Source organism: Anoplopoma fimbria, chromosome 2, assembly GCF_027596085.1.
Source record: "Anoplopoma fimbria isolate UVic2021 breed Golden Eagle Sablefish chromosome 2, Afim_UVic_2022, whole genome shotgun sequence".
Classification (NCBI taxonomy): Eukaryota; Metazoa; Chordata; class Actinopteri; order Perciformes; family Anoplopomatidae; genus Anoplopoma; species Anoplopoma fimbria.
The window spans coordinates 32,249,348-32,263,628 of record NC_072450.1 but is presented as its reverse complement, the minus strand read 5'-3'; the positions used below and the strand labels follow the sequence as shown (position 1 = coordinate 32,263,628).

The window sequence follows — 14,281 nt, the reverse complement described above, 5'->3', positions numbered from 1 at the left end:
ACTGTTTTGACACAGAGAGGACAGAGACTCTGGTGTGTTTGTTTGGGAGAAAGCCAGAGGGGGAAGATAAGTTGGACTATTGCATGTAATCATACTGCAAGTTTCTTTTTTTTCTAGTAAGCTCGGTTTGGTTGTGGGTCTAGCTGCTCTTCACTTCTTTTTTAATTCTGATGAGCTGTAGGAGTTTTCGAGTCAGTGCTTTGTATCCACAATCTCATTCTCTTGGTAGCCTCACTTTTGATAACAACATACATTTGGCAGGTCCCAAAAAAAAATCAATAGAAATAATTTTTGAACGAGTTTACGCATCAGGAAATGTTCACTACTGTTTTTTTTTTTTTTGTTTTTTTTTTTAAACTCATGCCGTGCTTTTTTTCCCACCAGGCACTGCTTAGTACGATTAAAGCAGGCGTGTCCACCTGTGTTCATTCTAAATGCTCATTTTAATTCAGTTCTTTGCGCATTAAAACGTTTATTTTCGGTTAAAGTGTGAACGCTACCTGCTGCTTCTTTTGGTGCCGCATCTCTGGAGGTTCCAAGCAACTGAGCCGATACTAGAATGTGGAGATAAAATCCCAGAAGACCTCTCGATTGCAACTGCAATTTCTTTATTCACTCGACCCACATTTTAAAAAGATACAAAACTACGCTTAACAATGCAAAAAAAAAAAATCTGGTTGCTGATGAGAGGATTCAGCAAACGTCCTGTTAAAGAGGATGTCATGGCAGACTTTCCTCTCCAGTGATGTTAAGTACAAATAGATGGATATTTAGTCTTGGTATATGTTTCAGCAATGGTCTGGACGTGTTGTTATGAGTCAGTAATCATAGATATTGGTTGTTGTGTTGGATTCGACCTCTGTAAGGTGAGTGTGTGGGTGTGGGTGTGTTGCAGGAAAGCAGGGCAATGCCCTCGATGTCAAAGGATATTCTGTTCACCATCATTCATGAAAGTATGTTTGTATATACATCATCATTAATTGCTGTTATCTTCTTTTGCACGTAGACCAAAATAATTTATCAACAAGAATGGTAGAAAAGCACAGAGAGGGGAAGTGTTCTCTGGTTCCATTTTTTGAAACGGACAAATATGTCAAAAATGTGCTTTTTTTTGGTGAATATTAAATTGAAACGTCTGCAGTAAGAGCTCGTCATTTGGACTATTTTTGGCCTTGAAGTAATATGATACAAAGCTATTACAGCAGCAGGGTGTCTCATTCATGAAACTATTTCCCCCCCAAACAATGGATTTCCAACTGATTGCTTTTAAAACAGCCCACTGATGTATTTCAAATCATATATTCACACACAGATTCACACACTGCCAGTCAATATTTTTGCATGGGCCTTTTGCTCATTACAGCAGACAGGGAGAGGAAGATATTTGAATTAGTACAACGTAATGCAGCTACTTACCATCTATAACCTAATAAGCCGTGCTCACAAATAGTCTTAGCTGTTACCTGGCATTGGGTTTTTATGAAGATACAATACTAGTGGGGCCACGCCTGTGGAATGAGCTCCCGGAGAAGATCAGGGCCTTAGACTCCCTCACCGCTTTTAAATCAAATCTTAAAACTCACCTGTTCCTCTCTGCCTTCCCCTAAGGTCTTGATAATTTGGATTGCTTGTGTTTGGGTGGTTGTTCGGTTTTAATAGATATTTAAATTAATTTAAATTTTTATTTTAGTTTGTTTTTAGTGTTTTATTATTATATTTGATTATTAATAATAATAATAATAATAAATTTAATTTATAGTGCCCTTTTATCCGTCTCAAAGGGCTTATTAGGTTAAAAGCAAAAATAAAAATAAAAAGGGGGTTTTAAAAACATTTATATTGTGATTGTTTTACCCTGTGCAGCACCTTGAGATTTCTTTGTATTTTAAAGTGTGCTATATAAATAAAATCCATTATTATTATTATTATTATTAGTGTATCAATGTAGCTGACAGCAAATGGGTTCTGGGTCCGAACCCGGAGTTTGCATGTCCAAATACATTCAGGTCCACCTGTGACTCTAAATTGTTGTCTCACGCCTTACGCATCAAACTACAAGGCTCCACTGTGGTGGTGGTGGTGGTGGTGGTAAACACGGAGTTAAAACAAAATCCTTGATTGTGTTTGTTTAGGCAACAAAAGTACTTGGTTATGTTGAAAACGGGGTGTGTTATGTATTTATTTAAGAGTCAGACACAAAGCGCCCACGCAGTAGAACACGCCTCTTTCTTTGTCCTGTCTCCGACATCAACAACTGCTCTTTTCATTCTCCGTGAATTATATGTAAATGTTTGTTTATCATGCGAGTTATGTCATTATATTGAATTTAAAATGAAGTGGCGTGCCGTCAGTGTTTATGGTGTGTGTGTGTGTGTGTTGTGTTTTGCTTTGCAGGCAGCTACAGCAGCAGCAGCAAGCGGAGCTGGAGGTGCACCAAAGAGATGGACTGACTGCCTACGATCTTTCCCAGGTAACCCCTCTTCTTTAGAGCCGCTTCATCCTCCCACGCTGTTAAAAGACAGGAAGGGTCATTATGTCACAGAACTTTGATAGTATTTAAAGCATCCAACTAACTAAATATGAAAATGATAATGATATGTAATGCTCAGGAGGGCTACTGTTTGCCAGCTCTCTCTCTCCATAATGTTTCCTCGACCTCCTCACCTACTACACGAGACTACTTGTGACTTTGTTCGTCAATAAACCAAGTTAGCATTTGCACTTTGGTTTAGCTTATGTTAGCCAAAAATATTTTACGTTTAAATGTCCTACATTAATTTGGGGATAAAACCATTAACGTTAGCAAGAAATAATCCAAACAAACAGTGAGCTGATAGCAAATGTTACAGCCTCTCTAGCTTCACCACTGTCATGTTGTGTATGCTGGCTAATAGTATAGACTCAATGACTAGCATGAATGTAAATCACTGAGGCAAACTGCCGGCATTGTAGTATATTGTCACGCCATGTCACCAGGCAGTTCTGATCACAGCCATCAACACATTGACCTGGTCAGTGATAACAGTTTGTTCAGGTGTCATGATGTCACTAAATTGAGTTTAGCTTTATGCAGCAGCTGCTGACAGAGTCCAGATCTGTCTGGAGACCAGTAACAAGAAACACAAAGGTCCCATTTCGATCACACGAGTTATGTGTTTGTTCAAAGATGGAGACAGATGTGACGGTTTACAGCGAGACCTACCATGTCCGCCTCATTCGCGCCAAGTCTGACACCGATGCAAAATTGGAATGTTGTCACATGACATAATGATGCTCCTTGATCCCACTCAGCTGGTTGGGAAGATGCCTCCAGACTGTATGTAATCTCAGTTCAAATACCGGGAAATAATTACTAATTAATCTGCATATATCACACAACCATGTGCTAAGGGTTCATTTTTGTGAGCTCGATCAGTCATCCCTTAAGTCAACCCTTATGCCCCTCCTTCCCTTCCCTTCCCCTCCCCAACATTCCCCTCGCCCTCAGGTGCCGGTGGCCAGCGTCAGCGGCGGCGTCCACGAGGCAGGGAAGAACATCGACAAAACAGAAGTCCTGTTCTCTCAGGAGAGAGACCCACGCTTTGCTGAGATGTACTCCGGCATCGCTGGCTGTACGACACAGAAAACACACACACACACACACACACACGAACAGCCACTTTCTCCTGATCGTTGCTGCTTTAGCTCCCTGCTGTCTCTGCTCTCTGTTATTTCTATCATGCTGACCCTGCTGTGTGTGTTTGTGTGTGTTTGTGTGTGTGTAGCGGGAGATAAGAAGATGATGGTTCCCTCCTCTACAGCTGGAGGACAGCAGCTCTACTCGCAGAGCTCTCCCTTCCAGCAGGGACACGCTGGTAAAAGCTTCAGGTACATGTCACATCCATCACTCACAGGTTTGGACTCAACACCAATCTGTAAAAATCAGGTTTTGAACTGAAAATATGGTTGTCCCCTTGTATTTTGAGTAATTAGGATACTACGCCGTTATACTGCCGTCAGCTAAATAATAAAAATAGGACAGTAATAGACGAAAATCCTTTGAAATTTGTGTTTTATCTGATACTCTACACAATCTTACGTGTTATCAGCTAACATGCCCACCCTCAAGTCTTGTATTACGGGTTCCTCAAGTGACACCAACATCATCCTGTCCATCATCTCTACTCTCAGGTTAACTAAATCCCCCCTCTCACATCCAGCTGACGAGACCGGGAGAGCACCACGTCATGACTCCAAATATAAAACCTAATAACCAATATTTAGATATCACTAATGCAACCACGATTTATTTCAGAGGAACGGTTCTGGTGTTTCCTGTATTTGACATGTTAAAAGTGATTTAACATGGCTGATGGCAACCTGAAGGCCAACTTCTAAAAAATAGCCTTCTGTCTTTCCGAGCTTCATGTTTCTCTCTCTGTGTGTGTGTGTGTGTGTGTGTGTGTGTGTGTGTGTGTGTGTGTGTGTGTGTGTGTGTGTGTGTGTGTGTGTGTGTGTGTGTGTGTGTGTGTGTGTGTGTGTGTGTGTGTGTGTGTGTGTGTGTGTGTGTGTCTTTGTGCACACAGTTCCTCTGTGATCCATGTCCCCGGTGTGAACGACATCCAGCCGTCAGGCTCAACCAATCAGAACCTAGCTCAGATCTCCAGACAGCTCAATCCAGGCCAGGTGGCATGGTCAGGCAACCGCCCCCTTCTCTGGACAGGTAACACACACACACACACACACACACACACACAACAAACTAATACTGAAGTGAAACCGTTGCCCTCTCTATCAACAACAACAGAGTCTGCAATCTCTTTGGTTGCCAAACTTGTTTTCTCTGCTCATCCTGAACCCAACACTCCCATCTCTGGTGCTTGATCATTTTGTGTGTGTGTGTGTGTGTGTGTGTGTGTGTGTGTGTGTGTGTGTGTGTGTGTGTGTGTGTGTGTGTGTGTGTGTGTGTGTTTGTGTGTTTGTGTGTGTGTGTTTCAAAATGTTGCTATGAGAATGTGCTGAGCATATGTTTCTGGACAGGCCCATCTCAAGTGTCTTCCACACACACACTGCTGCACTTGTCAGTTCATTCCATTGGACTGAACTCTTTGTTGTTCAGTAACCACTAAATGTCTCACAGTAACAAGAGGCAGACGATGCTTTCAGCACCTCTAAACACAGCACACATGGAGACGTCATGCAGGGTTCCTCCGTGTCCTGGAACACCTAGGTTAAGCTGGCTCAATTCTTCAATGCAGTTACCCAACAACGGAAAAGCCCATTTTCCTGAACTATGCTGGCAAACAATGAGTAGTCTCTGAAGAATGGAAGTCATTAAGTTGCTTTGGAAGCACAGCGAGCCCAAACATGTATTTGGGTCTGATGTCCTTGTAACAGCTGGAGGTTTGAATTAGAAGTAAAGAAACAGTCTGTAGTTTGTTAGTTTGGGTTTAGTTCATTTCAAGTTCTTCTTTCAAAAGTATCTTCAAGGCTGCTTAACATTGAAACCCTGGACTCTCCCAAAGTTGCTTTCCAAATATACACCAACAGCAAAGCCATAAATGAACCACTAGATACGCTTTTGTTACTAACTGTACAGGGATAGAACATAGAAGTTTATTTTTCATTATTTGCAAACAACATTTGCCGCTGCTGAAACTGAATAATGTTAATAATAAAGCAAACAGCAGCTGGATCAGGTCCATGTGGCAGAATATCTCATGTTGTATTTGGGTCAATTTGTGGAAATAGTGTTCACGTGTTACAGTGTCTTTTTTTTTTTTTTCATCTGCTTAAAAATGTATATTAACTCATTTAACTTTATTACAAAGCATGGTCAAACTTTGAAAAATTGAGTTTTTGCATATGATATGCTGTACATCTAACCAGTAACTGTGCTCTCCAGTCCAGTAAAGCCCAGTCCAGTCCATTTGGTATTGGTTCTGGCCACAGCTACCAGACCGACCCGGCCTCCTACAGTCCCCTGTCGTCCCCGGCCACTTCCTCCCCCAGCGGCAATGCCTACTCAGGACTGACAAACCGCAGCACGGCTTTTGGTGAGCCCTCCTCTTCATTTTTCCTCCTCTTTCATTACTAGGTGATCTGTTGTAACGTCCCCTGTATACTATGGTCCGTCTGTATTTGTGGTGGAAGTCTCTGTGTGTCTGTATTGTCTGTCTGCAACACGCGGAAACTGATCGGCAACTTGTAAACAGCTTCTGTTCTGTTGAAGATCTTATTAGGTAGGGTTTGATGACTGAGATCCATATACCCGTTCTCCCTCTTAATAAAATCCAAATGTCAAACTGAGGCTCGCTTTAGAGTCTGTATGAGACACACCAAGCTTTGAACTGAGTTCCCTGTGAACCCAGATGTGTCAGTATTAGAGCAACTGACGTAGTATAGAGCATGATAGGTCCTAGGGTTGATAGGTCAAACAAACAGACTTCCTCCGCTGTTTGTGTCAGCGTTGTAATACGTTGTCGTGAGTCATTGAGCAACTGCTAGACACTAGAAACATTAGCTGTTCCCTAAACTTCCTTCAGAGATGAAGTTTACTCTGAAAAGACATTCATGCGAGCCGTCCCTGACATTAAAGAATGGACGCTAGAGGGGTACGTAGAGCGTCCTAGTTTGAAGATTACCTAATCTTCAAACTAGCGTCCAAGATAAGGAAAAAAAATATAGCTCAAATCTCAAATATAGCTGACCAATATGTGTCAGCTTTTAAAGCCTAGATGAAGACAGGTGAGCTTGGTCAGCTGACCACCCTCCCATGTCAGCCAGCTGCTGAGGTTAGCCAGAACAGGGGAGTCACGCAGCAAAGAAACCAAAGAGTAGACTGATGAATTGCTTGAATATTGAATATTGGGTTAATATAGTAGAGAGAAGCGTGAAAGTACACAGGCTTTTTCTAAAAAAACATCAAGAAACACAACATTAACGAGCTGCTTCTGTCTGACCTCCACTGGTCCTGGACTTATTCAACTAAATCAGCATTACACATAACCTCATGATTATACCATCAACAGACTCATGATCTATTATATTAATGTATTGTAATCACAGAATGTATATAATAATATAATATATTTGACACTATGTGTGGAAAGAGCAACAACCTGAGACATTGTAAGAGCAGCTCTGGAGGATCTGACATCTGTGTTGTGTGGTCGCTTCCCCGACCTCTTGCCTCTGTAAGGTGTGACCTCATGTGGAAAGCAGAGTAGACTACAAATGTGAACTTTTAAGAATCCCAGTGTACCAGTGTATGCCACAAGTTGTGATCTCTGAGCTATCTGAATGTCTCCATTCTCCGTCCATGTGAAGGCACCTTTAATGCCGCTTCAGTGAGTTGGATCTGCTTCCCTGTTAAATGTGTGTAAGCAGGAACTGTTAATGTCAAGAATTGACAAGAGGCCAAAGGAACACAAGTGATGACATGCCCTTTATCAACAGATCTTCTAACGTTATAGAGAAGGGACAGCTGATCTGAAACCAGGTCACAGGCTACTCCCATTCTGTATTCAGGTCAAATAGGAAAGCCATTCCTTTGCTTCCAAGCCTTACTGGCTTATTTTTGTCCTGGTACAGATGTAATTACACGAATGGGGAAGCAAAGCTGACAGAGTCAGAGTCACCCATTAACACTTCCATCCCACGTAAATATACATTTTTGTTTCTGTGTGGCCTTTAAAGCTTTTTTTCTCACACACACTGTGTTGAAACGGCCGTCTGACAGCAAGGTAAAGATGGGAACATATTCTTAATATATGCTTAAACTGGTACTGATTCTATTAGGTGTCTAAAAAACATCCACAGTAGTACGTTGGTCTGTCCCGTGCTGGTTCTCCTCTCTGTGTTTCAGTAGAACTCTAGTTAGGATGTTTGATCAAACACACACAAACACACACAAGTATAATTATTACAGAAAGTGACAATAGGAGAGTCAGAGAGACAATAGGAGAGTCAGAGAGACAATAGGAGAGTCAGAGACAATAGGAGAGTCAGAGAGACAATAGGAGAGTCAGAGAGACAGAGACAATAGAGTCAGAGTCAGAGAGAGACAATAGGAGAGTCAGATAGGAGAGTCAGAGAGACGATATGTGAGTCAGAGAGACGATATGTGAGTCAGAGAGACAATAGGAGAGTCAGAGAGACAATAGGAGAGTCAGAGAGACAATAGGAGAGTCAGAGAGACAATAGGAGAGTCAGAGAGACAATAGGAGAGTCAGAGAGACAAGAGTCAGAGAGACAATAGGAGAGTCAGAGAGAGAGAGACAATAGGAGAGTCAGAGAGACAATAGGAGAGTCAGAGAGACAATAGGAGTCAGAGAGACAGAGAGTCAGAGAGACAATAGGAGAGTCAGAGAGACAATAGGAGAGTCAGAGAGACGATAGGAGAGTCAGAGAGAGTCAGAATAGGAGAGTCAGAGAGACAATAGAGAGAATAGGAGAGTCAGAGAGACAATAGGAGAGTCAGAGAGACAATAGGAGAGTCAGAGAGACAATAGGAGAGTCAGAGAGACAATAGAGGAGTCAGAGAGACAATAGGAGAGTCAGAGAGACAATAGGAGAGTCAGAGAGACAATAGGAGAGTCAGAGAGACAGAGAGAGAGACAGAGAGACAATAGAGAGTCAGAGAGACAATAGGAGAGTCAGAGAGACAATAGGAGAGTCAGAGAGTCAGAGAGACAATAGAGAGTCAGAGACAATAGACAATAGGAGAGTCAGAGACAATAGAGAGTCAGATAGGAGAGTCAGAGAGACAATAGGAGAGTCAGAGAGACAATAGGAGAGTCAGAGAGACGATAGGAGAGTCAGAGAGACAATAGGAGAGTCAGAGAGACAATAGGAGAGTCAGAGAGACAATAGGAGAGTCAGAGAGACAATAGGAGAGTCAGAGAGACAATAGGAGAGTCAGAGAGACAATAGGAGAGTCAGAGAGACAGATAGACAATAGAGAGTCAGAGAGACAATAGGAGAGTCAGAGAGACAATAGGAGAGTCAGAGAGACAATAGGAGAGTCAGAGACAATAGGAGAGTCAGAGAGACAATAGGAGAGTCAGAGAGACAATAGGAGAGTCAGATAGACAATAGAGTCAGAGTCAATAGGAGAGTCAGAGAGACAATAGGAGAGTCAATAGAGAGAGAGTCAGAGAGACAATAGGAGAGTCAGAGAGACAATAGGAGAGTCAGAGAGGAGAGTCAGAGAGACAATAGGAGAGTCAGAGAGACAATAGGAGAGTCAGATAGACAATATGAGAGTCAGAGAGACAATAGGAGAGTCAGAGAGACAATAGGAGAGTCAGAGAGACAATAGGAGAGTCAGAGAGACAATAGGAGAGTCAGAGAGACAATAGGAGAGAGAGAGACAATAGGAGAGTCAGAGAGACAATAGGAGAGTCAGAGAGACAATAGGAGAGTCAGAGAGACAATAGGAGAGTCAGAGAGACAATAGGAGAGTCAGAGAGACAATAGGAGAGTCAGAGAGACAATAGAGTCAGATAGACAATAGAGAGTCAGAGACAATAGGAGAGTCAGAGAGACAATAGGAGAGTCAGAGAGACAATAGGAGAGTCAGAGAGACAATAGGAGAGTCAGAGAGACAATAGGAGAGTCAGAGAGACAATAGGAGAGTCAGAGAGACAATAGGAGAGTCAGAGAGACAATAGGAGAGTCAGAGAGACAATAGGAGAGTCAGAGAGACAGTAGGAGAGACAATAGGAGAGTCAGAGAGAGAGTCAGAGAGACAATAGGAGAGTCAGAGAGACAATAGGAGAGTCAGAGAGACAGAGAGACAATAGGAGAGTCAGAGAGACAATAGGAGAGTCAGAGAGACAATAGGAGAGTCAGAGAGACAATAGGAGAGTCAGAGAGACAATAGGAGAGAGAGACAGAGAGTCAGAGAGACAATAGGAGAGTCAGAGAGACAATAGGAGAGTCAGAGAGACAATAGGAGAGTCAGATAGACAATAGGAGAGTCAGAGAGACAATAGGAGAGTAGAGAGAGAGACAGTCAGAGAGACAATAGGAGAGTCAGTCCCGGAGCTCAGGGAACATCATTGTATACGGTTGCAGACCATCTCATTTCCTGGAGCCACACTGCTCGCTTGGCTATAAATTGGATGATGGGACAAACGGGATAGAGAATGTTTAAGCGTGTGTTCAGTGAGCGGCGGCTCATCAGCCAGCTGCTCAGGACTCCTGCTGTTTGTGGTCCACATGGCTGTAGGACTGGTCCAGCCTGTAACGGCTACCTGACAGCCTGTTAATGGACACACACATTAGCCATATGCATTATCTGTCTTTCTGCCACCTCCTTTTATCTATTCTTTATTTCCTCACTTGTGTTCCTCCTCTCGGGCTCATTTTGTGACTGGAACTTTTACTCTCCATCCATCCTTTCTCTCTTTGCTGTCAGCCCATTTGAAGGATGAAGAAGTCAGTAACAGCCAGTGCCATTCGTTTGCTCCTTTGTTGCATGTGTTCATCAGTATTCATGGATGATAAGCTCTTTTTTTTTTTTTTTTTCCTTATCTTGTATGCTTTCCACTTCATGTATATAAGACCAGCCTCCTCTGTGTTGGATAATTACAGTTCCATCTGTTTTTTTTTTTTTTTTTTTAACATTTGCTCTCGTTCCTCTCTCCGTCAGCGCCTCAGCCTCTTGCCTTTATCTGCCCACAGAAAAGATGAGCTTTTAGTTTATTATTGTGAAACAGTAAGAATGTTCCTCTGCAGGGGAGGCGCACAGCTTATCAATCTGCTTTGCTTTAATGTACTCGGTAAACGCTCAAAACAGAGCCGCCTGGAGTGCAAGAGTGTGTGTGTGTGATATGTGTGTGTGTGTGTGTCTGTATATTCATATCTCATGTTGGAGTTTTTTTTATTTATTTTTTTGCTGCAGCTCAGAATTCAGGAAGTCAGTCAGGCAATGTATATGTTACAAGAAGTGAGCCATCACGCTCATACTGCTGCTATTATGAATACACCACTGTTTATTGATGTGGACGATAAAGAAACTTTATGTAAATTTCAACCATAACTTTTCAAATTACTAGTTACAGGGGAGAGAACCAAGACTTTCATTCCTCCAGTGTTTTATTAGAATAATAAATCATATTTTAGTAAGGCTGGGTATTTCTTTAGTCCATCATACTACACCCGTCATGTGAATGGAAGCAGTGAGTTGTGTGAAATGCTTCCAACACTGTATTTATTTCCACGGGAAGCTACAGGCGTGTAGTACAGCCAGACTGGTGGCATCTCAGCTCCCTAAACTCAAATACTGGAATACACCACGCTGGACATCACCACACCTCAGACGTTATGGGATGTATGTCCTTCATTCTGTGCTCAGGTAGACATTACCGCACCATATCCTCACATAGCAAAAGTGTGTTTGCTACACGAGCGCTCTGAACACGTAACCGTGTAGCCGCAGCGTCCCCGCGTGTTGCGTTGTTTTTCACTTCTACGTTAAATATGCGACCGGCCGAAACCCTCTGTGTGTTTTCCAGATGTGTCGGGGGAGGGCAGTCAGAGCGGAGCCCAGTTCCAGGGTCGTCCCAGTGAGGTCTGGTCCCAGTGGCAGAACCAACATCACTCCCAGCAGCCCGGGGAACAGCACACACACCCCAACCCCAGCCAGACAGAAGTCTTCCAGGTAACACACACACACACAGTCTGACACACAGAGCGTCGTCCAGCTGCTGGCTGCTGACCAGCGTACACAGATATGTGATATGTCCGTACTCCCTCCCTGTGTCTCTGCAGGACATGTTACCCATGGCCGGAGATCCCACCCAGGGAACAGCCAACTACAACATAGAGGACTTCGCTGACCTCGGCATGTTCCCTCCCTTCTCTGAGTAACACTCCCCCCCCCCCCTTTTCTCCTCCTCTCTCCCTCTCAGAACTGGACTGAAGTTTGCGTTCATCTGTCATGTTGTCTCATTTTTCTATATTGCTGGATCACCAACTCACAGCTGACAAACACACAGTTCACTAATGTTTGGGCTCCAAGGCCTGCGATATGTATCCGTGAACATACACATACCTCATCTGTGCAAAGAGGAACCCTGCTGACAGATGGAGGGACGCATCAGTCAACCCCGTCTCCAGCTCTCTGTCCGTCTCCAGCTCTTAGAACAAAAGGCTGCAGTGTGTCCAGCTCCCTGCAGGCAGCATCAGCATGGACTGTAGCTTGTCACATACCATCACTAACATGATCCAAGATTTTACTCTTCCTGTCGTTCACGTTTGAAAAAAAAGCAGAATTCAAGTCATATTTTGTCAGCAGTTCATGTCTGCAAGCGTCCATGAAGTAGCCAAAATGTACGACTGTGCCATTACACGTGTGCTACGCCCAATGATGTGCCCAACTGCATGATGCCCGCATCCACATTTGTTCCGGAATAAGTACTTGTAAATCATTCAGCAACAAAGGGATCAGCTGTGTCATGGAGTTAGAGACAGGGGGGTGGGGGGGTGCTCCTGAACTGCTGCATGGCATCAACACATGTAGATAGTCCACGTCACTTGTAGAACTACACCCTCGACGGGGGTTGACACAGAGCGTCATCTAAAGGTTCCCAGATTGTATTATTTTTCAAGTTTCTTTTGATACGATACATTTTAGTTCACGTCGTTGTACAACTGAAAATTGGACCTAAATATTAATTTACTGACTTAACAAGAAAGACGTCATCAAATCATTTAATAGTGATGGCGTCGATGTAGAGCTGACGCAGAGTTCCACAGTACAGTGTCTCCACGTTTCATTCAACTGTTATAAGACCAAGTCACACAAATGGTAATGAATCATTCATTATCCAAACAATGCCACAAAAGTTGCCCAAAGCTTTCAGAGTTCTTGCTCAAATGGGATTTTGATCGAGCGAAAAATGACAGCAAAACATCGGCTTGCTACGGAAGCCCAGAGAGCCAAGTGAGGTCTTCTGGTGATCCATTTTTGAAGTCTGATCTTTAAGGTTTTCTCTTCTATGTTTATAATAATAATAATAATTAAGCCTTTATTAGTCCCACAATGGGGAAATTACAATTCTCTGCATTTGACCCATCCCGGAGGAGCAATTTGGGGTGTCTCGCTCAAGGACACCTCGGCACGTTGCCCCGTAGAGGGGTTCGAACCACCGACCTTGTGGTTGCGGGTCAAGCGCAAACCACGACTGAATAACAGTCAAAATAAAAAGCTTCTGGCAGGTGAATTTAGTTTGAGTTGTAAATTCCCCCAAGCACTCTAAACACAAGGTTCATATTCTACATTATAGACATTATGTAAATACAAACTCACCTGGAAGAAAAACAAAAAGCCTCCTGTGGCTGAAATGAGCATTACAACAACAAACATAAGATCTCCTAGGAACATTTATTTTCACCTGATCTTCAGAGATAAACACAGGAGAGAAAACTATTCAGATCAAACTTAGAAAAATGGATCACCACCATTTTTGGTTTACCCACTTTCCTCTCAGGGCTTCCGTAGCGCACTCTGTGCACATTGAATATTGAATTTTATTTTTAAAAAAGACGTAGATAATAGGTACTGTACCTCTCTCAGTCTCAACAGTCCCTTACAGCAGCACGTCATGGAAATGTGTGCAATGCAAGTCCCTTCACTTCAAGGGATGATCATAGTGTAGTGCTCGCACACGGGTGAATATATGCTCACACAGTTAGCGTAACCATAACAACAACATGCACTAAGTCGTGCATTCGAGCTGCTGCTGTCACCAGTCGGTAGGCTGTCACAGCTCACATGTGTCACTGGGACACAGAAGGCTGCTGCTGGGTTCTTCGGTGCCAAAATTAAGGACCGAGCAAGTCTGGTTTATGTTCAGCCAAGTACATCGCAACATGACGTTGAATATGGTATCAGCATGCCTGATGCACGAGCAAATGCACGTTATATCACAACAGCACCAATAACGCAGCAGCAGACCGACCACCTCCTCTGGAGAAGTCAGTACTGATGTAGCTGCCCGTCCACACACACACACCACATGTTCCCACGCCCACGGTAAGAGTTCTGTGAGCGTTGAAGACGTACACCTCCATCTGCCTGATGTAGCCTCTTGCACTCCATCGCTGCCAAACAGCAGCAGCAGCAGGAGAGGAGGAGGAGGAGCTGCTGCTGTGCTCACTCTCTCCATCACCCTTATCGTGTGAACTGTATGTAGTGATTTCCAGAACTCTAGAGGAAAACCTGATGCGAGTATTGAAGGATTCTATGTATAAATTCAAATCCAAACAAAAAAAAAAAAAAAAAAGAACACTC

General features: G+C 43.2%; 1 protein-coding gene across 1 annotated transcript in view; it reads left to right on the top strand.

Annotated features, from left to right (window-relative positions):
• arnt2 (aryl-hydrocarbon receptor nuclear translocator 2) overlaps nt 1-12,425 on the top strand; it is a 58,155-nt gene extending 45,730 nt beyond the window's left edge. The window contains 8 exon segments of the mRNA XM_054618178.1: nt 2,395-2,470; nt 3,488-3,611; nt 3,765-3,867; nt 4,566-4,685; nt 4,687-4,702; nt 5,885-6,035; nt 11,502-11,647; nt 11,758-12,425. Of these exon segments, the coding sequence (XP_054474153.1) occupies nt 2,395-2,470; nt 3,488-3,611; nt 3,765-3,867; nt 4,566-4,685; nt 4,687-4,702; nt 5,885-6,035; nt 11,502-11,647; nt 11,758-11,856 (835 nt within the window). The 3' untranslated portion in view covers nt 11,857-12,425.
• The last annotated feature ends 1,856 nt before the right edge of the window (nt 12,426-14,281 follow it).